The sequence below is a fragment of the Mastigoproctus giganteus genome, chromosome 1 (genome assembly GCF_048544385.1).
Source record: "Mastigoproctus giganteus isolate SK-2022 chromosome 1, ASM4854438v1, whole genome shotgun sequence".
Lineage (NCBI taxonomy): Eukaryota > Metazoa > Arthropoda > Arachnida > Uropygi > Thelyphonidae > Mastigoproctus > Mastigoproctus giganteus.
Window position 1 is genome coordinate 31,151,636 of NC_143575.1, and position 26,739 is coordinate 31,178,374.

Genomic DNA, 26,739 nt, shown 5'->3' on the forward strand with positions numbered 1-26,739 from the left:
AAACCCACAAAATCCTCGTTGTTTCAAGGGCATAAAGTTGAATCTTTTGGATGTTGACTGGAAGTCTAATAAAAAAGCGTGGATGACACGAGATATCATGAGCGAATGGATAAGTCACTTCAACCAAAACATGATTCGTCAAAAGAGAAAAATTATTCTTTTCATGGATAATGCTGCATCTCACCCGCACATTGAATTGTCCGACATTCAAATCGTTTTTCTGCCACCAAACACATCTGCAGAGTGTCAGCCCTTGGATCAAGGGATAATAAAAAAAATTAAACTTCACTACAGAAAACGTGTTTTAAGACATCTCATTGCAAACATGAACGATGTAACATGTGCGAGTGACCTTGCAAAGAAACTCAGATCAGCATCCTAGATGCGATTCAATGGATTTCCTCTTCAGTAAACGCAATTAGAAAACAAACTGTCGTGAATTGTTTTGTAAAGTCTGGCTTCTCAAACGCAAAAATTGAAGCTGTGAACAGCAATGTGGAGCACCAAGAAGAACAAGAACTTGAACATCTATTGATAATGTACGATACTTCCGCTACAAGTGACCCTGGCTACAAAGATATAGACTCAAACCTCACTACAGAAGATGGTGCTCTAGATATCAACGACATTATCATCGATATTTTTCAAGAAGTTCCTCATGAGGATGAAGAAATGGAAGGAGGTCATTCTGTCGAAGAACATATTAACGACGAACCACCGATGAAAATAGAAGAAGCGCTCATACAAATCAATCGTTTAAAAATGTTTTTTGCCGCTGAAGAAGATACTGAAGGACTTTCGATGGTTTCTTCACTCCAAACAAATGTTGAAAACAAAATTATCAGCCGGAAGAAGGTGCAGAAGAAAATAAATAAGTGATTACTGTATGCATTTTTCTTAAGATAAAGTCATAATATGCATAGCACAATTGTATGTATATTATTTACAAAAATATTGTGCAAAATCTGTATATAATTTAATTTAATTTTACATTAAACGTTTAACGATTTTTCTTTCTTTTTTTTTTTTTTTCTCCCTCAGACTTCTTGTTAGCGGACACTTCTCTCTAACGGACACATTTTCGTTCCCCATGGCTGTCCGTTAAAGGGAAGTTTCACTGTAATTGGTCAAGAATGGAGCTGACAAGTAAAGGTGGCATAGAAAAATGAGGATGTGATGTTATGTCAGAAACTCACTGACCATAAGGACTGATGCACTAGGGATCCAACAAACCTTGCACACCTACCTTAACACACAAATTGTGCACATGCCAAAACCATTTTCATTGATCATGTATATCTGCACATGTTCCTGTATATGCATACAGTGAAAGCATGCAGAGGCACTGCATTTTCTGACATAATGCATCATGATTTCTTTGAAATAATGAAGGTTGGCTACATCACAGTATTTCAAAATAAAGTGTATATTTTATAACAGAAGAGGAGAAAAAGCAGTATGTAGAAACTTAAGAACAAGTTTGATCTTCTGCAGACTGCTCAGGACCAAGATATCAACGACGAATATTACAACTTTCTGAAAGTAATAAAGCCCAAGAAACCTATAGATAAAAAGAAATCCAAAGAAGAAAAAATTAGTCAAGAAACACTTGTCATGATGAACCGAAGGCAACAAATGAAGAGCAAGATAAACACTGACAAGGAGAAAATTGAGTATACTGAGTTATGCAAAGCCATTAGAAAGAGATTCAGAGAGGACATAAGAAGATTTAACACAAGAAAAGTAGAACAAGCATTAGTGGAAAATAAAGGACTTAAATCAGCAGCCATGAGCAGTAATGCAGAAAGACAAATGATACTAAAACTGAAGAATGGCAATGGTGTACTTATAAATAGCAGAGAAGTCATAATTCAAATAGCAGAATACTACTATAGACAATTATACAAGGAGCGAGGGAATGATGCCAGCAGTGGGGAAGATGGATCGCAAATTAGTGACACATATGACATAACGATATTCCTCCTGATGAGGTAGAACATGCGTTGAAGAAAATGAAGAATCAGAAAGAACCAAGGAAAGATGAAGTTACTGTAGAGTTGTTAAAATTGGGAGGAAGAGACATGACACAAAAACTACAAAGGCTCTTCACAAAAAGCATTAGAAAAGGTGTGACACCTAAGTAGTGGAATAATGCAATCATAGTTTTGCTGCAAAAGAAAGGAAATAAATCAGAAATTGGAAATTATAGACCAATCCCAAAAGTTGTTCACAAAGGTCATTACTAACAGATTAGAAAGAATACTTGATGAGAATCAAACGAAAGGGCAAGCTGGCTTTACGACAGGATTCTCAACTATGGATCACCTTCACATAATATCACAGCTAATGGAGAAAGCAAATGAATATAAAACACCATTATGCCTGGCATTTGTGGATTATGAAAAGGCATTTGACTCCATACAGCATAAGGCAATGTTTTGAGCATTGGAAAGACAAGGCATAGATACTCCATATATTATGATTTTGAAGAAAATATATCAGAACGCTACCACCTTTATTAGACTAGACAAAGCCAGTAGTAAATTTAAAATTGAGAAAAGAGTTCGACAAGGAGACACAATATCTCCAAAGTTGTTTACTGTTGCCCTTGAGGAAGCTTTCAGAAGATTAGACTGGTCGCAGAAAGGAGTCAATGTGAATTATGGAGAGTACCTAAACCATTTACGATTTGCAGAAGACATTGTGGTCATAAGCCATGATCCCAAAGAATTAGAGGAAAATCTTAATCAGTTATGCACAGTTAGTAAGGATTTTGGACTAAAGAGGAATATGGCTAAAACAAAAGTAATGATGAACAAGTATGCCACAGAAAGGGACATAATGATTGAAGAAACAGTAATTGAAAAGGTGGAGTCATATACTTATCTGGGACAAGTCATTAGCTGTAATAATGAGAAATGGCTGTAAGTCAAGAGAAGAAGAAATTTCAGATGGATAGCATTCAGGAAATATAGTCACATACTGAGTAGCAATATCCCAGTTTGTCTGAAATGTAAAACAATGAACCAATGTATACTCCCCACCATGACTTATGGAAGTGAAACTTGGGCACTCACCAAAAGAATGGAGAGAAGCTGAGAACTACACAGCGAAGAATGGAACGAATTATATTGGGAATCAGACTGTTAGATAAGAAGAGAAACACATGGATTAGGCAGCAAACTCAAGTAAAGGACATTCTTATCAAAACTAAAGAACTAAAATTTGTCTTGGGTAGGACCCATAGCTCGAAGACATGATGACAGATGAACTAAGAAAATAACAGATGGTACCCAAGAGGAGCTAGAAGAAAACCTGGAAGTTAACGACGGAGATGGACAAATGAAATTCATGAGTTTGTGAGTAGTAAATGGATGGCCATTGCACAAAACAGAAGGAACTGGAAAGTTGCTGGAGAGGGCTTCATCCTGCAGTGGATTGAAAATGGCTGATGATGATTGGAGATGAGAGGGTTTTTACAAAAAGAGCCAGAGAACATTGCTATAATAAGTACAAATTATATAACTGGTCTTTAGAATGGCAATCAAGCTTTCATGTTAGTAAATGCAAAGTTCTACAAGGTTTAAATGTGAAGAAAGTAATCCCAAGTTAAGTTATCATATAAGAGGTGCCATACTCAAAACTGATAAAGATGAAAGGGACCTGAAGGTTATAAGAATAAGGCATGGAATACTGTCAATGATATATATGAATTCTGTGCGGGGGGGAGGGGGGGGGGAGAATTATTATTATCTTTTCTCCTTGTGGGATTTTTTCTACTCTGAGACAAGGTACTGGTCAAGGGGTGGTTGATTGTGTCCGGTTACTATTATTGTTATTCTGCTGGTTGATGAACTCTCTGACTATCCTACAGGTGTTCAAGGACTGCGGTTTTTTGGAGTTCCATGTAAGTGTTCTCTGGAGGTTTATGCTACTAGGTTCTTATGGAGGCTCTTCAGCACCATGCCAGTGGTTGACGCAGTGATTGGGATGATCATTACTTGTTCCATATTTCTTTGACTTCCTTTCTTAAGTTTATGTACTTTCTAATCTTTTCCTCACAGGTTTTCCAGAGGTTGCTGCCATGCAACCTGATGTATGAGGGTGAGCTCTAACATTAGGGTAGGAGGCTCAATGCTTAATGAGTCCCTTGATTTAATTCTTTCAAGAAGAATGATCCTTTATTTCAAGCACTGAAATTCAACCAGAAAACTGCTAAACTTCCACTTAATTTCCCTACTCTCTCTGCACGCAGCAAACACATAAAAGGCATCTCTTGGGGGCATTATGCCCAACTACAATCACTCACTCACTCACACACACACACACACACACACACACACACACACACACACACACACACACACACACACACACACACACACACACACACACACACACACACACACACACCTTGATTTGTAGCACCACTACCATTGGCAATTTCCCTATCTCAGTTAAAAAAAAATTGAATTAGTCCAGCAATGTTTTGTAATAAGCTAATACAACAGTAATAACACTATACTATTCTCAGCTACTATAACAATATATATACACTAAAAATGCTATAATATTAATTATAAGCTCATAGAACCTTTCAAAAAAAAAAAAAAAAATTTAAGAATTATACTTATTCTCTGGTCCTGGTTATAAACTTCTGCTACAACAACACTGTGATTTTTATGATGGCAACGGACAACTTTCTTTTATGTTTAACTTTCTAAATATTTAGACAAATATAAAAATAAACAAATCCCCATAATTAAGGAAATTACGTAGTTAATAAAATTCTCAAAGAAACCCATATGTTGGGATATAGATCTTCCGGCTTCATTTTCTTAGTAAAATTTAAAATGTTGAGCAGAGTTGGATTATCCAGGTTCTTTACAAACTTCTGGATACTTAAGTTCGTCACATAGAGGAGCCCCTTCAATACCAGATTCCACACCAAGAGTTAAGGTCAGTTGGAGATCAGAACAGTGCTTTGCAAGCCCCTCTCTCTTTGGTAGTTTTTTTAATTTTGTAGAGGAAACCCCATGTTTCTGCATGCCAATTTAGTTGCTCAAATCTCTCTTTAAGTGACATGGCTACGTCAAGCAATGGATTGTAAAACTATTTCAAATTTTTTTCTTGGCTGTTGCAATGGGCTCATCTTTACTCATAATCGAAATTTCGTTTTATATCTCTTATCCTTTTCACTGTTTGAAATTCAGGTTCAACTTCGAGTAGGTTAGCAAGTTCACTGGCACTTGAAATAGCTCTCTCCAAACCGTTCTTTGTATTCTTCCAAAAATTTGCTACAATGTCTTATTAATTCCATGGTCTTACACACATCGATACTCTGATTCTGCATAGATTTACTGACAACATTAATTGGAAGAGTACGTCGTACCAAATGACCAATGAAACCAGAAAACTGAAATCTTTTAGTTGACGAGATAAAGTAGTAGCTTCATGCGCAATTTCAGGATTGTGTTTTTTCCTCTTTCTCAGCAAGAATGATGAGCACATCACGAATGTCAGCAATCTGATATCGAACAGCTTCCACACCGGCAATTTTTGCCTCCCATTGCATGTATGTCGATAAGTTGTTCAAGGTGAAAAATTTTGTGGTCAATTAAAATCTGCCAGAAATTAACATGGAGGCAGCAAACAGAGAATATATTCTTCCTAAAACTCCAAATAAAATGACAGATTTGACAGAAGATTTTGCTGCATCGCACAACACAAGGTTCAGGTTGTGGCATCCACAGGGCATAAAACATCCCAAAGGGTTATGATCCAAGATTCTCTTTTGAACACCACTATTTTTGCCTTTCAAGTTGGCGTCACTATCATAACCCTAACCGTGACAATGTTTTAACTCGATTTTATTTTTTCCCAAAAATTTCATTATAATATCCGATAGTCCTTTACCAGTGGAGTCAACAATTGGAGCAAATCCCAAGAATCGTTCACAGACACCAGCTTTAGCATTATCATTTGTTAAATTAACAAATCGTATTGTCAAAGACAATTGTTCAACATGACTGAGATCTGGAGTACAGTCGGCTATTATAGAAAAATATTTTGCATTTTGTATGCTTAAAATTATTCTGGCATTAACTTCTTCTGCCATTAATTGAATAAGTTCATTTAAAATATTCTTCCGACAGTAATTGAACCACTAATTCATTTTTCAAAATATGGCCGTGTTCCTGCATAACAGGATCAAATTTTGCCAATAACTGAATAAGACTTAAGTATTTTCTGTTGTTTTTCATATACATTTTATCAGATGAACCCCGAAATGCTATGTTATTTTCTGCAAGATACAGAAAACTGTTCATCAATCTAGTCGACACATTTTTCCAATGCGCTGATTCTTTTTGAATCAACAGTTGTTCTTCTGTCAATCGTTCTTCCCGATTTAAGTCTTGATTCAGTTTCTATCCAGGACTGATAAAATTTCATGTGATTTGCACTACTTTCATGTGATTTAAGGACTGAAGATAAATGACCCCAATAATTGAATCAACACTTTGCTAACCGCGAGCTCGAGCCTTGATCAGTAGCAGAAACAGAATATGCAATCCTCAGTTTCCAAATGCATCAACCACCTACATGGTACAAATTTGCTATTTGCAAGCGTACGAAAATAATGATAATTTGAGAAATGACAACCGTCTACGCTGTGAGGATATCGTGTGAGCTGGACTTGTTTTGGATCTTGAAGAACCAAGTGATCTATAATTTTATTATTAAGAATTTTAGGCCATAAAGCTGTGTTTGATAGATTCGTGAAATGTGTTTCGGAAGTTTCGAAACCATCAACAACTTCTGAAAAATCAGATCGCAAATCCAGTTCATCTATCTCTAGAAGATCGGCAGTATTGGCATCTGAGTCGAATAATGAAGTTACCATCATCGATGTTGCAGGCTTCTCTTGGTTAGAATTTCCATTCTCAATAGCTTTAGTAGTTGATGTAAAATATTCTTGTAGGTTCACAAATTTCTTTCTACCTTCCTGAAATTCAGAATCCTTCTCGGCCTAAATTCTGCGCCCGATGATTTCTTTTTAACACCATTTGACATTTTTAGGGTAAATTTAAACCTGCAAAAGAAATATTAATATTTAATACTCTTATTTAATAATGTTTAATATATTATACACATAAACACGCAGACTGACTCTATCTGTAATATATATATTCTATATATAAACTGTGAAGTGCCATTAGTTTGCATTGTCCTTTTCGGCCGTGCCCATCTGGAAGCCGTTCTGAGCTGTGGCCCATACGGCCCTGTGGGGAAACACCAGTGGCCCATTTATTCATTCAAATGCATGATAACTGAAATCCAAACTCTTCCGAATTGCTTGAATTGGAACATAAGATTGACTTTATATCACAACTTTAGGAAGATCGCAATTTGAGATTTACAGTAAATCAGTGAATTTGCAGGGCATTTTGCACCCCCTAAATTTTGGTTCCCCGTGTGGCCACATCGCTCGATAGCCCTTGAAGGTGACCCTGCTTCTCCATACTAGCAAAGGTCCTATAAATCATTGACAGGACTTTTGCTAGCATGGAGAACAATATGATTAACAAACTGCTAACCTCCATTTCCAACTTCATATCAACAAACTTTGACAACTTTCCTTGGACACCCTCATCAATATCATTTATGAAAATCAGAAATAGGAGGTAACCCAACACCAAGCCCTGAGGGACCCCATGTGTTACACCAATCCACCCTGAAGGGTGGCCATTTACGATAACCTGATGTCTCCTATCTTTTAGCCAACCTGTAAACCAGCACAGAATCTTATCAGTAATTCTAACTTCATCCAGTTTATATAACAGCCTTCCATGGGAGATAGTATAAAAAGCTTTACTAAAGTCTAGGTATATAATGTCCAAATTGTTACCTGCATCAAAATTACTACACCGCAATAATTTACTAGACTGGTCAGGAATGACCTCTTAACAAACCCATGCTGGTAACTATTCAAGACACCATTCTTGTCAAGCTGATCATGAATCACAACCTTAACCACAGAGTTCATGATCTTCTCAACCACAGAAGTCAAACTCACTGGCCTCTAATTACTACACTCCTTCTCAGCACCACCTTTATGGATTAGGGAGACAGTAGAACTCCTCCGGTCCAAAGGGATCATTCCAGAGTGTAATGATGCTCTTATTAATATTTCCAACAGTTTGATACACTCACTTGCAACCTTTTTAAGTAAAACTGAATAAATACTATCATCCCTTGGAGCCTTGTCCTTCATTAACCTTAATAGCAGCTTTTCTAACAATCACTTCTCTGAGATCACTATACGACTTTATTTTATAGAAATCTTACTCCTTAATATTCTCCAAAGATTCAAGCTTGCTTTTGACTTTAAAGTTATGCACAGTTAAAAATATTTCACAGAACATAACTCTCTGTATACAATTCTTTTAATCTACTGGCAACAAAGTCTTTTAATCATGTAGAGCCAAGCAGAGTATAGTTGTACTCCATTATATTTTCACTACTACTATTACTAAAAATGGACTTTATACAACAATGGTTTTAAGAGTTAGGGAAATATTTACTCCTAAAGTGGGATCACTTCTTTCTTTATTCCTGAAGTATAATGTAGCTTTATTTATAATAATTAGTAGACGTATGTCTGTTCTGTTATACAGCTATATTCTCCCCATCTCTTCTAGCACTTGGAGGAGATTTAAATTAAATTGAATGCTTTAAATTTACTGAGATTAATTAGAGTGTGAAAATAACTTTCACAGAAAGATATTAATTTACCTTCATTGGTCTCTTTAGAGCTTCTTGAATATCCAGTCGTTTTCTCATAATAGTGAAATCCAATTTTCTTTCAAATGCCAATAAATCCATATAGGCTTGTGATTCAGGTACAAGATCTCTAACTTTCTGAGGTAAAATTTTATCAGCCAGTTTCTTTTTCTTCTTGCTACTACTGCTTCCACCTCCAACAGAAGCCGGTGTAGTGCTGTTCACTTGTGGACCACCAGATGGTGCACCAGTACTGAAAAATAAAGATTAAGAAAATGAAATAAAAAATTCATTAAACATTATGTCCATTTTACATTACTTAAAATTTAGGCCTAAATGGATGTCAGATGAACGAATTAGACATGTGACAGAGAAAAAAAAAATGCATGGGATACATATAAATTGACATGTGACACAGAAGCCTATGATAGATATAAGCTGGTCTGTAACCAAGTTACAAAGGAGGTTAGGCAGGCGAAGGCAGATTACGAGAACTCTTTGGCAAAGGATACAAAGAAAAACAGCAAACAGTTCTTTATTATGTAAACTCTAGAAGGAAGGGGGCGAATCAGATTGGTCCACTTGATGTCGATGGTTGAATTGTTGATGATCCTGCTCAGGTAGCTAACAAACTAAATGAATATTTTGCATCAACATTCACACATGAGGAGTTATTCAGGGAGGGGAATGCCAGAGGTGTATTCAAATCTGGCAGTAAGCTAGATAATCTTGTAATAACTGTGACAAAAGTGGAGGAGAAATTGTTGAAGATAAATACAAGAAAGGCACCTGTGGTGGAATCTATCCAGTTATATTAAAGGAGGTGGCAAAGGAAGTAAGAAGTAAGCAAACCCTTAGCCATAATTATGAGAGCTTCCTCTGGACTCAGGGGAAGTACCCATGGACTGGAGATGTGCAAATGTGACCCCAACCACATTCAGGTAATTACAGACCTGTTAGTTTAACTTCTGAACCAGGGAAATTAATGGAGGCACTGGTTAAAGAAGCATTGCAGGATCATCTAGACAAGACTTCAGTTATAGCTCGGACACAGCATGGGTTTGTTAAGGAGAAGTCTTGTCTGACTAATTTGATTGGATACTATGATGTAGTCACAAAGGAACTGGATGCAAAGAATAACTTTGATATCATATATTTGGATCTTAGAAAAGCCTTTGATACTGTTACACATGGAAGACTGCTGTACAAATTGGAGCAGTGTAGAATTGGAGGCAAATTGCTGCTATGGATAAAGGGATGGTTGAGTGGGAGAAGACAGAGAGTGGTAATCAATGGACACTACTCTTCGTGGACTAATGTTATTAGTGGAGTCCCACAGGGTCCAGTGTTGTTTTCTGTATTTATAAATGATACTGATGATGGTATATCAGGCTTAATATTCAAGTTTGCAGACGATACGAAGGTTGGCAGGTTGTTAATGACACTAATGACAGTACACTGCTGCAACAGGATCTAGAAAAGTTGAGCAGATGGGCTGAGAGGTGGCAAATGAAGTTTAACATTGACAAATGTAAAGTACTACATATGGGAAGCAGTAATCCCAGAGTAAAGTATCAACTCTGTGGTACCACACTGACAGTGGTAGAGAATGAAAAGGACCTGGGGGTAATTGTGCAGGCAGATATGAAGTTTTCTGAGCAGTGCAGACTGTCTGCAAGAGTAGCTCATGGTGTCTTGTCAATGATATATATAGGAATTTTTCTAGCAGGACTAAGTTGGTGATTATCCTCTTGTATAAGGCAGTGGTCAGGCCACACCTTGAGTACTGTATACAGGTCTGGAGGCCTCATTTTAAGAAGGATGTAGAGCTGTTGAAACAAGTACAGAGAAGGGCAACAAGATTAGTGAATGGAACAAAGGGTTGCTCTTACGAAGAAAGGCTTAAGTTTTGCAAATTACAGTGTCTGGAGAATAGGCACCTGCGAGGTGATCTGATTGAGGTGTATAAAGCCTTGAATGGTTTGAGCATGCTCAAACCATTCAAGGCTTTATTCAAACCTCTTGCTCAGAATAATCGCCTGAGAGGGCATGAATTCAAATTGAGGAAAGAAGGTTGTAGGATAGATGTGCGGAAGTTTGCCTTTAGCCAGCAGGTGGTTGATTGGTGGAATAAATTTCCATCTGTCATTGTAGAAGTTGATAGCTTAAATAGATTCAAGGCAGAACTTGACAAACATTTGGAGTGAGTGGATGGGTGAAATAAGGGTTTTTTTTTTTTTTTTTTGCTGATGCTATATATTGCTTTCTTGCATCATGTGCCTTTGCTAATGCTAAAATTAGCCACAGAGTTGACTCCCTTAATCAGTACACATCTATTAATTTAACTGCTCAATGATAGACCCAAATTTCCTTCACAATATTTCATCAATTTATTCATCAGAAATTAAAGATGTCCGACCATTCAAATAAGTAGTCTCCCAAGTAATTTAACATATTTTAAACAATCAAAATAAAAACCAAGTTAATTTTTTGTTGCAATTAATGAAATAAGTCATTATACTTTGCTTTGAACTAATTTACACTCAAAAAACAAAATAATTCAATAAAATAAAAAGTTGGGATTAGAACCCTTGGTATCTAATATGTACAAAAAAGATTTATATAATGACACAGTTAAGACAAACATCATCACAAGCATTATCTTAGTATGCATATTATATTACTATATCTTTAGCCAGTCCCTAGCAATGCCAAATACTCACAAACATATTAGGGTAATTCTGATCCAAATCAAGGTATGGTTCTTGAATTTTTTTTTGAGAAACTAAAGAAAAAGTCTATTTTTTGAAATATATTCTGTGCTAGTAGTGTTTTTTTTTTTTTTTTTTAATTTGAGATTTTCCTCTGTGGCAGTTAGTTGGCAGGATATACTGTCACTTGTTTGGAAAGATTTGGATTTGATTCCCATATGTGACCGGAGGCATTTTTTAGGCCTCTTCAGTCAAGGCTGTATTAGCCAGTCTCGGGTGAATGGAGCAGTGTTTTTCTTGTGAGTTATTCCAGATACAGTAGACTTTCGAAATAACAGCACCTTCGGAGATTCAAGGTGCTATTATTTCGATTTTTCCATTATCTAGAAAGTTTTATATTTAATGTAGAAATAATGAGGCCAAATAAGAAATAGAGATTAAGAATGCAATTTTATTAACTGCACATAAAAAAACATAAACATGTTGATGATCCAATGTTATATTCTGCCATTAATACACTTCTGCTTACACCTCGTTCTATTTTCTTTATTATATCAAGTTTAGTCTGTGCACAGTGGTATCATCACTGTAATCCCCACACCAGGTGGAAATGGTCGTGTTCGAATCCCATTGATGACGCAAGGAACTTTTATAGGCTTTTTTCACACCATGGCTGAGCTAGTGGGTCTCAAGTGTAGATAGCAAAGTTTTTTTCCACAGAAACTGGGGTTTTTCGTTTAGGAAACAGGCAAATCAAGCAGAGAACATATGAAATTTACACACACAATACACATGGGTATATGAATTAACATTCCGGGTGATCCTAATGGAATAGTTTGGATTATATCGAGTTTTTCACTATGCTTTAATATTGTTTTTCTTTTTTTTTCTTCTCTGTATGAGGTTTATTAACTTTAGGAGCCATAGTGAGGGGTTTTTGATTTAAAATAAATGTAAAACAGCGGTATAATATGTGATATCAGTACAGAATTCACTTTGAAAATGGCAAAAGTAAACAAATGCAAAAATCACGTGACTTGCCGTTTTCTTTTTTCAGCACTGGAAGACATCTGCACTGTATGTAAACATCCGATCTCAGTGTGCCATTTCAACAGTCTACTGTATTTTTGCTTACACAATATGCAAATTGGCCAATGCACACACACACACGGCCCATATTACAATTAGTACTCACAAAACATGGGTGGGTGGGAGATGACTAAGAAACAAAGTGAAATTGCTTTCCTACCCAAAGCTGAGGCTGTCATATCATATCATGAGATCAGAATCTGCTCTTTTTCTTTCTTTTTTTTTTACTCCAATTTAAACTAAGAAGTATCATGCTAAGGCATTTAGTAATATTTCCAAAAAATATATTTTCCTTAAATTTCAGAAACAGATATTATTTTATTTCTTATTAAATAAATTATAAAGCATTATTGAAAATGTTTTATAAAATTAGCAAGTTCTATAAAAATTAGACATAGGAAATGGAAAAAACCAGAAAGTTAAAATATAATGGTACCTTTTTGATGGTGGTGGACCTTGTGAGCGCCCATCAGCAGTTCGATCAGCTGCCGGCCTTTTTCGAGCAGTATCCATTCCCATAGATCCCATGGGGCCCTGAGGTTGAATACGACCAGGAGGATATGTATTTGGTGGTGGTGGCATACCCTGTCCTACTCTATTGTGCATTCCTTGTGGTGGAGGTGGTGGTGGTGGGGGAGGAGGTGGAGTGCTTTGCATAGGAGCTGGAGGATATGTTGTGCGTTGTGGTGATGGCTGCAAAAATACTGTGTTACAATAGAACTATGGTACTTTGAGTAACTTTGTTACTTATACATGAACTTATATATATATTTACAGGATGGTCTAAACAGTCATGCTCCATAAGGGATTTCACCGATGGGTTATATTTTAATTATTTTTTGGTGCATGATAGCTGCACAATGAAATAAGGGCAAAAAGGGAGATCTAGTTTTATCATGTAAGTCAAGTGACAATAAACAATCTCCAACTTCCAGAGTGAGTCCCAAATGGCAGAACACTGCAGGATAACAGGATAAGAAACAAAATAGAAAATAAAATTGAAATATATTACCAAGTTTATGACCAATGAGTCAAACATTTATTGTGATATGTCAATGATGTGATACTCTTAGGCTACCTTACATATGAATGTAGAATGTGCATATTGTTGTGTACGAGGTGTGGCTGTTAAATAACAAGATTGTGCATGAAGCCACTGCACATCAAGCAGCACATGTGAAACAAAGGCACAGCAGCTGACTTTGATCCTTCCCCAGGACTTGCAGTTGACTGGCAAGTCTTTTTTGCCTTTAGCCAGCAGGTGGTTGACTGCTGGAACAAACTTCCATCTGTCGTTGTGGAAGTTGACAGCCTAAATAAATTCAAGGCAGAACTGGCAGAACTAAACAAACATTTTCAATGAATAGATGAGTTTGTTTTTTTTTTTTTTGGCTGATGCTCTATAAGCTTGCTTTCTTGCATCATATGCCTCTACTTTTTGCTTACACAATATGCAAATTGGCCAATGCACACACACACACGGCCCATATTACAATTAGTACTCACAAAACATGGGTGGGTGGGAGATGACTAAGAAACAAAGTGAAATTGCTTTCCTACCCAAAGCTGAGGTCACTAAGTCACATTTCAATATGCTCATTCACTTTGCAGTAAGACAGATTTTCATTACCTAGTGTTTTTGCAGTGTGCCGGAAAAATGACAGACAGACAAAAGAACTGAACAATAAATCAAACTTGCATTTTTAACAAAACTAAAATAATGCCAACTGAAAGTTATGAGTTCTTACATCAAGTTTATGAAGAAAATACTATGTCAAGAGCTCACATAATGGCATAAAATATTTTTAGAAGAAAGAGAGAATGTGGAAGATGAGCAATGACCATACCATCCTGTATCCATGAAAACTGATGAAAATGTGGACCAGGTAAGGACATTGATTAGAAGTGATCATCATTTAAGCATTAGAATGGTTGCATCAGAACTCAATATGGACAAAAAACAGTTAAGCAAATTTTAACTGAAAATTTTTAGGGAGAGAAAAATGTGCCAAGATGGTGAAAAATTTTTGAATGAAGATCAGATCAAAGAATGAAAAGACTCCAAGTTTTTGAAGATGTTTTGAAAAAAATTCAAGATCCAGACTTTCTGAGTAATTACTTTTTAGAATTACTTGCGATGAAAGTTGGCTGTTCCAGTATGACCAGAGACTAAAATACAGCCAATGCAACAGAAGACAAAACTATCTTCCAGAATAAAAAAAGCAAAGAATATCAAAATCAAAACCTTGCTTCTTGTTTTCTTCAATATTAAAGGAATTATTATGGCTGAACCATCATCATCATCAGCCATTTTCAATCCACTGCAGGATGAAGCCCTCTCCAGCAACTTTCCATTTCCTTCTGTTTTGTGCAATGGCCATCCATTTACTATCCACAAACTCATGAATTTCATCTATCCATCTCCGCTGTTTTCTTCCAGCTTTTCTTCTCGCTCCTCTTGGGTACCATTCTGTTATTTTCTTAGTCCATCTGTCATCATGTCTTCGAGCTATGTGTCCTGCCCAAGACCATTTTAGTTCTTTAGTTTTGATAAGAATGTCCTTTACTTGAGTTTGCTGCCTAATCCATGTGTTTCTCCTATTATCCAACAATCTGATTGCTAATATAATTTGTCCCATTCTTCGCTGTGTAGTTTTCAGCTTCTCTTCCATTCTTTTGGTGAATGCCCAAGTTTCATTTCCATAAGTCATGGCAGGGAGTATACAATGGTTCATTTTTTTACATTTCAGACAAACTGGGATATTGCTCCTCAGCATGTAACTATATTTCCTGAATACTATCCATCTGAAATTTATTCTTCTCTTGACTTTCAGCCATTTATCATTATAACAGCTAATGACTTGACAGCTAATGATAAGTATATGAATCCACATTTTCAATTACTGCTCCTTCAATGATTATATCCCTTTCTGTGGCATAGTTGTTCATCGTTACTTTTGTTTTAGCCATATTCATTTTTAGTCCAAAATCCTTACTAACTCTGCATAACTGATTAGGATTTTCCTATTATTCTTTGGGATCGTGGCTTATGATCACAGTGTAAATGGTAAATGTTGTTGTTGTTTGGTTTTTAGGAGCATTAGCAACTAAGGCCATATTGCTCCGGGATATGCGGTAGTCATTCCCTGACCTTTCCGCATCCTCCATATTTGGTGGTGACGGGCTCGAACCCCGGTCTAATCAAGAAGCATGTGCTACGCACTGCTGCTGCTCCTTCCCACCTGGCTACGGAGGGCGCCCTAATGGTAAATGGTTTAGGTATTCTTCATTCACATTAACTCCTTTCTGCAACTGGTCCAATCTTCTGAAAGCTTCTTCAAGGGCAGCAGTAAACAACTTCGGAGATATTGTGTCTCCTTTCTCAATTTTAAATTTGCTACTATCTTTGTCAAGGCGGCATTCTCATATATTTTCTTCAAAATCATAATGTATGGGGTGTCTATGCCTTGTCTTTCCAGTGCCCAAAACACTGCCTTATGTTGTATGGAGTCAAATGCCTTTTCATAATCTACAAATGCTAGGCATAATGGTGTTTTATATTCATTTGCTTTCTCGATTAGCTGTGATATTATGTGAAGGTGATCCATAATGGAGAATCTTGTCCTAAAGACAGCTTGCTCTTTCAGTTGATTCTTGTCAAGTATTCTTTCTAATCTGTTAGTAATGACCCTTGTAAACAACTTGTAGATGTGGGACAACAGGCTAATTGGTCTATAATTTCTAATTTCTGATTTAACTTCCTTTCTTATGCAGCAAAATTATGATTGCATTATTCCACACCTTAGGTGTCACACCTTTACTAATGTATTTTATGAAGAGTCTTTCCAGTTTCTGTGTCATGTTTCTTCCTCCCAATTTTAACAACTCTAGAGTAACCTCATCTTCACCCAGGGCTTTTTGATTCTTCATTTTCTTCAATGCATGTTCTACCTCATCAGAAAGGATATCGGGAATGCCATATATGTTGCTAATTTGTGACCCTCTTCCCCACTGCTTGCATCATTTCCTCGCTCCTTATATAATTCTTTATAGTAGTCTTCTACTATTTGAATTATGCTCTCTCTGCTATTTATAAGTACTTCATCACTATTCTTCAGTTTCACTATCATTTGTCTTTCTTTATTACTGCTCATGACTGCTGTCCTTTGTTTCCCTCAATGCTTATTCTACTTTTCTTATGTTAAATCTTTTCATGTCCTTTCCGAGTCTCTTTACATAACTCAGTATATTCAATTTTGTTGTCATCAGTGTTTATCTTGCTCTTCATTTATAGTCTTCGTTTCATTATGACAAGTGTTTCTTGACTAATTTTTTCTTATTTGGATTTCTTTTTACCTATAGGTTTCTCGGGCTTTATCACTTTCAAAAAATTGTTGTATTCCTCGTCGATACCTTGGTCCTGAAAGGTCTTTAGAAACTGAAACTTGTTCTGAAGTTTCAGTACATACTGCTTTTTCTCGTCTTCTGTTATCTCAAAAACCTTTGTATTATTTATTTGAGTCAGTTTTTTCCTTTCTTTTCTTACATCTGTATCAAGTTTGCATCTTATCATTCTGTGATCACTTCCAAGGTGGCTGAATATGTCCAACCAAATCAGACTGTCAATCAAACATACTACACTGACGTTCTGACAAGGCTGCTTGAAAAACTTCAAAGGAAGAGACCTGAATTGTGGAAGGATGGTTGGGTGCTCATGTCAGGCCAATGCTCCAGCACACAACGTGATATATGTTCATTAGTTTCTGACCAAAAAATAAATCAGTGTGACCATGCACCCTATTTGCCAGATCTAGTTACTTTTTTTCTCTTCCCTAACCGGAAAAGTGTCCTTAACTGAAGAGATTCAGAAAAATACAACCTAAGTATTAAAAGAGCTTACATAAGATAATTCCAGAAATGTTTCTGTACTTGGAAGAAACATATGGAACTGCATGTGCAAGCCCAAGGCAATTATTTTGAAGGGGATAACTTGTAAGGTATGAATTAATTCATTATATTTATTTTATTGCAACAGTCTCGTTGTTTAACAGCCACTCCTTGTATATGCAGTATATCTAACAGAAAAAGAATTTCTAAAGTTTTCATTAAATTTAAGAAATTTTTTCCAGTATAGGTAACTAGAAAATAAAATAATTTTATAGATTTTTAAGAACTTTTTTTTTTTTTTGATAAACTGCTACTCAAATAAAGCAAGTAAACTGGTCTTTAAGCGACAAGTATATTGCCAACTTTTACAGGCCAATAGTGTTAATCCTATATGAAAACAATAGTAAATGGTGACCCTTAAAAAAAAGATATACCAATATAAAATTTAAAAAAATTCATAAATTATATTAACCTGCATAAATGTTGCTGATAATGAGATCTTGAATTTTTTTCAAGAGGAAAATATGTAAAAATATTTAATATATTTTTTTAGTAATACTAACACCAGTGTGGTATGCACACACTAGTATAGTCTGCAAGCTCTCTAACACCACTGGTATGGTTCATAAGCACATCCAGGATTTTGATGCCTGTGAAACAGAGTAATTCGCAGATTTTATAAATGATGAGAGAATATGTAATTATTACAGAATGCAAGTATTACAGTACTTTTTATATGTAGTATTACATTACAGTAAAAATCTATTATATATTTTCAAAATTGCTCTTCAGTGTATGTTTGTTCACAATACTGGCCTCGAGTTTTGAATCCAGAAATGAAATAAAAATCATATCATTTGAAAAGTCTCAATCAGGAATTGAGTTTATGATATTAAATAGAATTTAATATCATAAAACAATGAATGAAAGCATTAAGTAACTGATGCTTTTGTGCAAATGATATTATAAACAATGATAAACCAGTAGTATGATGGATAAAAGAGTTTGTGTTTTTCCTACTTCAGGTATATACAATCAAATAGATGTATGCATTTTTTTAAACTTTCTAACTATTTCATGATTCTTTTGACAAAAAAACTGAATGAAATGATATAAATAACAGATATACAAGGGGTTTCCGAAAAGTAAGGTAACACATTTTTTTTCTTAATAACGGTGAAAGGGAATGAGATCAAACGCGGTGGACATATAGAACTGTTAATAACTTTCAAAAAGACTGCCAGTGTAGTGTTGCGATACTGTCGCCTCACAGCTGTTGTTGTTGTTTGGTTTTTAGGAGCATTAGCAACTAAGGCCATATTGCTCCGGGGATGAGCGGTGGTCATTCTCTAACCTTTCCACATTCTCCGTATTTGGTGGTCACGGGCTCGAACCCCGGTCTAATCAAGAAGCATGTGCTACGCACTGCTGCTCCTGCCCACCTGGCTACGGAGGCGCCTTCGCCTCACAGCAGATTCCAGTTGCAAAATAGTGGCTACCGTGCAAGAAGGTCCAAAACAGGTGTCTGTGAAGTTATTTGCTTTTTGAAAGCAAAAGAATCTTCATCAAGTGACATTCACCATGAACTGGTTGCTGTGTATGGTGAAAAGGTGATGACAAAGAAGCAGGTATGTTTTTGGTGCAATGAATTTAAAGCAGGCCGTGTTGACATTGAAGATCGACATTGAATGGGCAAGCCTTCATCAAGCAAGACATTTTGTGCATTAAGGGCATCGTTCTTGAAAACAGGTGAGTGAAACTGTGTGAAATTGCACAAATAGTGAACGTAAGTAAGTCGACTGTTCATGAAATTGTTCACAATGTCCTTGGCTTTCGAAAGGTATGCTGCCGCTGGGTGCCCCGACAATTGTCAGAGGAGGACAAAGCAAAATTCATGGGGATGTGTCTATTTTCTCTGCATAGAACCTGTTGCGATACAGCAACAAAGGGGAAGATTTCCTCACTCGCACAGTCACAGCAGATGAAATGTGGGTTCATCACTTTACCCCAGAGAGGAAGCAAGACTCCATGATCTGGAAACATCCACAATCTCCTGTGCGCAAAAAATTCAAAACTGTTCCCAGTGTCCAAAAAGTCATGGCCACAGTGTTCTGGGATCGCCAAGGTGTTCTGTTGGTGGATTTCTTGCCAAAGGGAGGAACAATCAGTGCACAGCTTTACTGTGCAACATTGGAAAAATGAAAGCCAACATTAATTGCAAGTGACCAGGACTCCTGACAAACGGCATGATTTTGTTGAATGTCAATGCAACTCCAACACACTGCCCACACCACTTGTGAGTGGTTGCGCCATAATCGTTGGGACACCTGAAAGGTGTTTTTCACCATTCAGGAAAGCATTTCACCACAGATGAGGAAGTTCATCAGGCGGTGCGATGTTGGTTACTGCGTATGGGCACAGACTTCTTCAGTACTGGTATTGTTAAACTGATCCATCGTTGGGTGGATCAGTTTATCAATACCAGTACTGATAGGTGGTGGATCGATAAAACTGGAGACTTTGTGGAGAAGTAGGGCATGTTCACTTATTTCTTGGTGTGTAATTTCAACTTCGTATTATTAAACATCATCGAGAAAAAAAAAATGTGTTACCTTACTTTTTGGAAACCCATCGTAAATAAAATAGCATGTCACTGAGATTGAAATTTACTGATTAAGTTCCAATTTAATCACTCAACATTAAGCTGGAACTTTATTTTTGGACTTTATAACAACCTCCATGGCATAACTGTAATCAATTTAGATCCCAAATATCACAGACTATTTGATCACAGAATGAAAAATTTATATATCCTATGGATTCCAGTACAACAGGCCCATTTATCCTTATCCTCAGAATGAAAAATACTTACAAATAATGTAAAATGACTAATCTGAATATGCAATATAGAAGTACAGTCAGTCCTCATATAGCATGATAGTTGTGTGCCTAGAAACCCTCGTGCAATGCAAAATCTTGCAATATAGATAGCAGGCCCTATGGGAAAAATAGGGTTAAGTGCAGACCACCCAAGATTGAACACACGTTTGTAACCAAATCATTACCAAACAATAAATAATCGTAATAAAATATGTATTTTATTATGACTATTACATAATAAAATATTGCTAATGCTTTTGCTTCTATTAAGCAAACTTGTTCTTTGTTTGATTTTCTAACCAAACAGATGACAGCCATTCCATCTCTTCCAATTCTTGTGTCTGTTGTTTGGTTTTTAGGAGCATTAACAACTAAGGCCATATTTCTCCGGGAATATGCGGTGGTCATTCCATGACCTTTCCGCATCCTTCGTATTTGGCGGTGACGGGCTCAAACAACGGTCTAATCAAGAAGCGTGTGCTACGCACTGTTGCTCCTTCCCACCTGGCTACGGAGGTGCCCCTTGTGTCTTGATCTAATGGATTTTATTACACTTTGAGTTGTTCCTATGAAAGTTGTTTTTATTTTCTTTGCATTCTTTCTAATCAGCATGTTCAGGAGGCAACTAGAGGGAGTAATACTCTTGATTTGATTATCAGCAGTGATTCTTCATGCATTAAGAATCTGCAGATAAATGAACCACTAGGTGGCAGTGATCACAGTGTGCTGAAGTGGGATTTACTCAAAGAGGTAACTACCATTAGGGGTAAAGGGAAGGGTTATTGCTTCCGTAAAGGCAACTACGATGGACTGAGACAGTATTTAAATTCTATACAGTGGGACCAACTGATGATGTTACCAACAGCAAATTCAAAATGGGAAGCATTCAAAGAACGTATCTTGGAAGCTACTAGGCTTTACATACCAACTAAGAAATATTGTTCAAGGTTTAGGCCAAAATGGATGTCAGATGAACTAATGAGGCATATGGCAGAGAAGAAAAATGCATGGGATACTTACAAATTAACACATGACACAGAAGCCTATGATAGATACAAGTTGATATGCAACCAAGTTACAAAGGAGGTTAGGCAGGCGAAGGCAGATTACAAGAAATCCTTGGCAAGGGATGCAAAGAAAAACAGCAAAGAGTTCTTTACTTATGTAAACTCTAGAAGGAAGGGGATGAATCAGATTGGTCCACTTGATATTGATGGGTCAACTGTTGATGATCCTGCTCAGGTAGCTAACAAACTAAATGAATATTTTGCATCGACATTCACACATGAGGAGTTATTCAGCAAGGGGAATGCCAGAGGTGTATTCAACTCTAGCAGTAAGCTACAGAATCTTGAAATAACCGGGAGTAAAGTGGAGGAGAAACTGTTGAAGATAAACACAAGAAAGGCACCCGGGGTGGATGGGATCTATCCAGTTATATTAAAGGAGGCAGCAAAGGAAGTAAGCAAACCCTTAGCCATAATTATGAGAGCTTCCTTGGACTCAGGGGAGGTAGCCATAGACTGGAAATGTGCAAATGTGACCCCAATTCACAAAGGAGGATCAAAGGCTGACACAAGTAACTATAGACCTGTGAGCTTAACTTCTGTTCCAGGAAAATTAATGGAGGCACTGGTTAAAGAAGCACTGCAGGATCATTCAGACAAGACTTCAGTTATAGCTCAGACACAGCATGGTTTTGTTAAGGGGAAGTCTTGCCTGACCAACTTGATTGGATACTATGATGCAGTCACAAAAGAACTGGATGCAGTGAATAACTTTGATATTATATACTTGGATCTTAGAAAGGCTTTTGATACTGTTGCACATGGAAGACTGCTACACAAATTGGAGCAGTGTGACATTGGAGGCAAATTGCTGCTATGGATAAAGGGGTGGTTGAGTGGGAGAAGACAGAGAGTGGTGATCAATGGACACTGCTCGTCGTGGACTAATGTTATTAGTGGAGTCCCTCAGGGCTCAGTGTTGGGTCCATTATTGTTTTCTGTATTTATAAATGATATTGATGATGGTATATCAAGCTTAATGTCCACGTTTGCAGATGATACAAAGGTTGGCAGGGTTGTCAAGGACACTACTGACACTACACTGCTGCAACAGGATCTGGAAAGGTTGAGCAGATGGGCTGAGAGGTGGCAAATGAAGTTTAACATTGACAAATGTAAAGTACTACACATGGGAAACAGCAACCCCAGAGCAATGTATCAACTCTGTGGTACTACACTGACAGTGGTAGAGAATGAAAGGGACTTGGGGGTGATTGTGCAGGCAGATATGAAGTTCTCTGAGCAGTGCAGACGGGCTGCAAGAGTAGCTCATGGAGTATTGTCAATGATATACAGGAATTTTTCCAGCAGGGATAAGGAGGTGATTATTCCATTGTACAAGGCAATGGTCAGGCCACACCTAGAGTACTGTATACAGGTCTGGAGGCCTCATTTCAAGAAGGATGTAGAGCTGCTGGAACGAGTACAGAGAAGGGCAACAAGATTAGTGAATGGAACAAAGGGGTGCTCTTACGAAGAAAGGCTTAAGTTTTGCAAATTACAGTGTCTGGAGACTAGGCACCAGCGAGGTGATCTGATAGAGGTGTATAAAGCCTTGAATGGTTTAAGCATGCTCAATGCTGATGGGATTCTTCCTCTAGCTCAGAAAAATCACCTGAGAGGGCATAAATTCAAATTGAGGAAAGACAGATGTAGGATAGACGTGCGGAAATTTGCCTTTAGCCAGCGGGTGGTTGGTTGGTGGAACAGACTGCCATCCCTTGTGGTGGAGGTTGATAGCCTAAATAAGTTTAAGGCTCAGCTGGACAGGTATTTTGAACGAACAGAGGGGTGAAGTGGAAGTGGGTTTTTTTTTTTTTTTTTGGCTCATGCTGCATAAGCTTGCTTTCTTGCATCAAATGCCTCTACTAATGCTAATGCTAATTCTCAGCATTGCGTCATTTAGGCCTGTAGCACATATTCTTTCATTTCGCTCAAAGTGTTTCACAATTTCATATTTTTTCTCTAACAGAGGCAGGCTGGCCATAAGCCTTACCAGGGAAACCTCAGTGTGTTGGAGGAGAGAAGTGTGATTTTGGCCATAAACGCTAGTATGAGGCCGTTACAAATTTTCCCGGGTAAGAATTTATGACCCAGTCTGCCTCTGTCTATCGATATTGCTTTCCTTTTTCTCTCTGAACCTGTAGTGTCTTCACCAGGATGCTTCCTTTTCACACCTTTTAAGTATTTTACTCATTTTTAAGGAATAAAGCACAATTACAAAAAGTTGCACGCGTGTAGCAACTGAATAAACAACACAATAGTGTGTCTCTGCCATAAAGGCAGAGACACTATTAACACCTCACTAGCTCACATTTTACTAAAGCACATTTCTGGGGGTTACTACCATAAAACAATAAAAACAATTTCCAGTTGCATTTCTGCTAGTAGAATCTGTTATAAACTTGTAGCAAACTCGATCTGTTTGTTTGTTGTTTTTGTTATTTGGTTTTTAGGAGCATTAGCAATAATGCCATATTGCTCCGGGGATATGCGGTGGTCATTCACTGACCTTTCCGCATCCTCCGTATTTGGTGGTCATGGGCTCGAACCCCGGTCTAATCAAGAACCATGTGGTATGCACTGCTGCTCCTGCCCACCTGGCTACGGAGGTGCCAAACTAGATCTAACTGCATTTTCGAAAATACCGATAGCTGCAATTGTGTGGGTTTTTACGTTATTATGGTGAAATGTGTATCCACTTCACTGATATAAAAAATATAAATACATTTTCAGAATCTTCTCTCCATTGCTATCGTGTTGTGTTCAGTTGGAGTGATTCCGCGTTCAACTGCCATTCCTTGTAAACACAAAGGCGAATTGTGCATAAGCAAGTTCGGTTTGTGTTATACATGATATCGTTCCCTATTTATAAATCATGTATGATCGAATTCATGTAGTGTAAACACGTGTTATACGAGGACTGACTGTATACTAAATGTGTAATCATAGTAACCTACTAACTCAACATTTATCACATGCATCTCAAATATTTTGTATATTAACTTTTCAAAAACATTTATTGTCAAATTAAATCCACAAGGCAGTACTTTAAATCTTACCAGTAGGTACGCTGGATTGGGTCAATGCCTATATTAGTATCATATCAAGATAAAAACAAAGCGCGGAACACTTCGTGCACTTTGGATTGTGCTTTGATAGTTAAGGTTTCATTCTGAATTGTGGTAGTGGCCTGGCCGCCAAGGTTCCCAGATTTAGGAGTTTGTACTATATTTACTGTCTAAAATTTCAGGGTTATAATGATATGTAGTGCACTGCATGATAAATAACAGAAAAGCATTTTCTATGCTAGAGAAAGCCAACAAAATGGATGACAATCAAAATGTACATCCATTTCAAGTTCTGAAATGGATGTAGATACACTGCTAATTAACACCGAAAAAATACTTTAATTATGATTATTATTTGTGGCCTCGCAAATTTTCATGCCTTTGACCCAAGAAAAGTTCCCACCAACAATGATGGCAAACTAACAAGAAAAAGAAATATCATAGTAGCAACACTAATTTTACAAAACAAAATTTTACTGTATATTTATGTACAATATAGGTGAAATGTATACATGTTGAAAGAATATCATTCTCATTCATTTTGCTTTCAAAATGAAACATTATGTAAAGTTAAGCAAAAGTTTGTAAGATTGAGCTGTGAGATCATAAACTGAATTTGTGGCGTCAAATTTCTTGTCCATAACCGCATCATTACTATAATCTGTAAAAAAGTATATATACTGCTATTGGGAAGAATTTCTGTTAATAGTAACAGAAATTTGTAAGGGAGTAGTTAACTTCTCACAAAATCATCATCATCAGCCATTTTCAATCAACTGCAGGATGAAGGCCTCTCCAGCAACTTTCCAGTTCCTTCTGTTTTGAGCACTGGCCATCCATTTACTACCCAAAAACTCATGAATTTCATCTATCCATCTCCGCCTTTGATTTCCAGGTTTTCTTCTAGCTCCTCTTGGTACCATTCTGTTATTTTCTTAGTCCATCAGTCATCATGTCTTTGAGCTATGTGTCCTGCCCAAGACCATTTTAGTTCTTTAGTTTTGATAAGAATGTCCTTTACTTGAATTTGTTGCCTAATCCATGTGTTTCTCTTCTTATCTAACAGTCTGATTCCCAATATAATTCGTTCCATTCTTCGCTGTGTAGTCCTCAGCTTCTCTTCCATTCTTTTGGTGAGTGCCCAAGTTTCACTTCCATAAGTCATGGTGGGGAGTATACATTGGTTCATTGTTTTACATTTCAGACAAACTGGGATATTGTTCTTCAGTATGTGACTATATTTCCTGAATGCTATCCATCCAAAATTTATTCTTCTCTTGACTTCCAGCCATTTATCATTATTACAGCTAATAACTTGTCCCAGATAAGTATATGACTCCACCTTTTGAATTACTGCTCCTTCAATCATTATTTCCCTTTCTGTGGCATACTTGTTCATCATTACTTTTGTTTTAGCCATATTCATCTTTAGTCCAAAATCCTTACTAACTGTGCATAACTGATTAAGATTTTCCTCTAATTCTTTGGGATCGTGGCTTATGACCACAATGTCATCTGCAAATCGTAAATGGTTTAGGTACTCTCCATTCACATTGACTCCTTTCTGCGACCAGTCTAATCTTCTGAAAGCTTCCTCAAGGGCAGCAGTAAACAGCTTCAGAGATATTGTGTCTCCTTGTCGAACTCCTTTCTCGATTTTAAATTTGCTACTGTCTTTGTCTAGTCTAATAAAGGAGGTAGCACTCTCATATATTTTCTTCAAAATCATAATATCTCACAAAAATCATACTTCTCACAAAAACAGTACCCCAAATCTTTAAACATTAAGCAACCATTGCACAATGTAAAAACTTTTAGTTGTAAGAACAAAAGTTTTAGTAGTACTATATGAAATCTAAGTATAATTCCAGCATAATTCAGAAATAACAATTTTTGCAACATAATAAGACGATTACATGGCTTAAGAGATTTAGGGTTAAAGCCTCAACTTACATAAATATCAATAAAAGTAATGGTTAGTGCATGAGCATTGTGTTTGTGTGTAGTGAATTACCAAATTATCATATCTCATATTGTTAATACCTTCACAACGAGTTGCCTGATATTGCACTACCACGAATAAGTAATGCTTCACCAATGGAGAAGACTATTGTTACTTATTCTCAGTGGATACTACCCAGGTTTTAAGACCGACAAGAAGTCAAACAGCCTTGAAACGGCTGTCTGGGTGGTGGTATCCACTGAGAATTAGTAACAATAGCCTTTCCGCTGGTGAAGCGTTACTTATTT

At 36.9% G+C, this 26,739-nt stretch overlaps 1 protein-coding gene across 4 annotated transcripts in view; it reads right to left on the reverse strand.

The window, feature by feature from the left end:
- The window catches only part of Bap60 (Brahma-associated protein 60), a 165,470-nt gene that overhangs the window by 99,509 nt on the left and 39,222 nt on the right, over positions 1-26,739 (reverse strand). For all 4 annotated transcript variants that reach the window (XM_090372238.1, XM_090372219.1, XM_090372224.1 and 1 more), the window contains 2 exons: positions 13,021-13,277; positions 8,797-9,037 (listed from right to left, as the gene is read on the reverse strand). In XM_090372238.1, the coding sequence (XP_090228364.1) occupies positions 8,797-9,037; positions 13,021-13,277 (498 nt within the window). The remainder of the gene's footprint in view (positions 1-8,796; positions 9,038-13,020; positions 13,278-26,739) is intronic.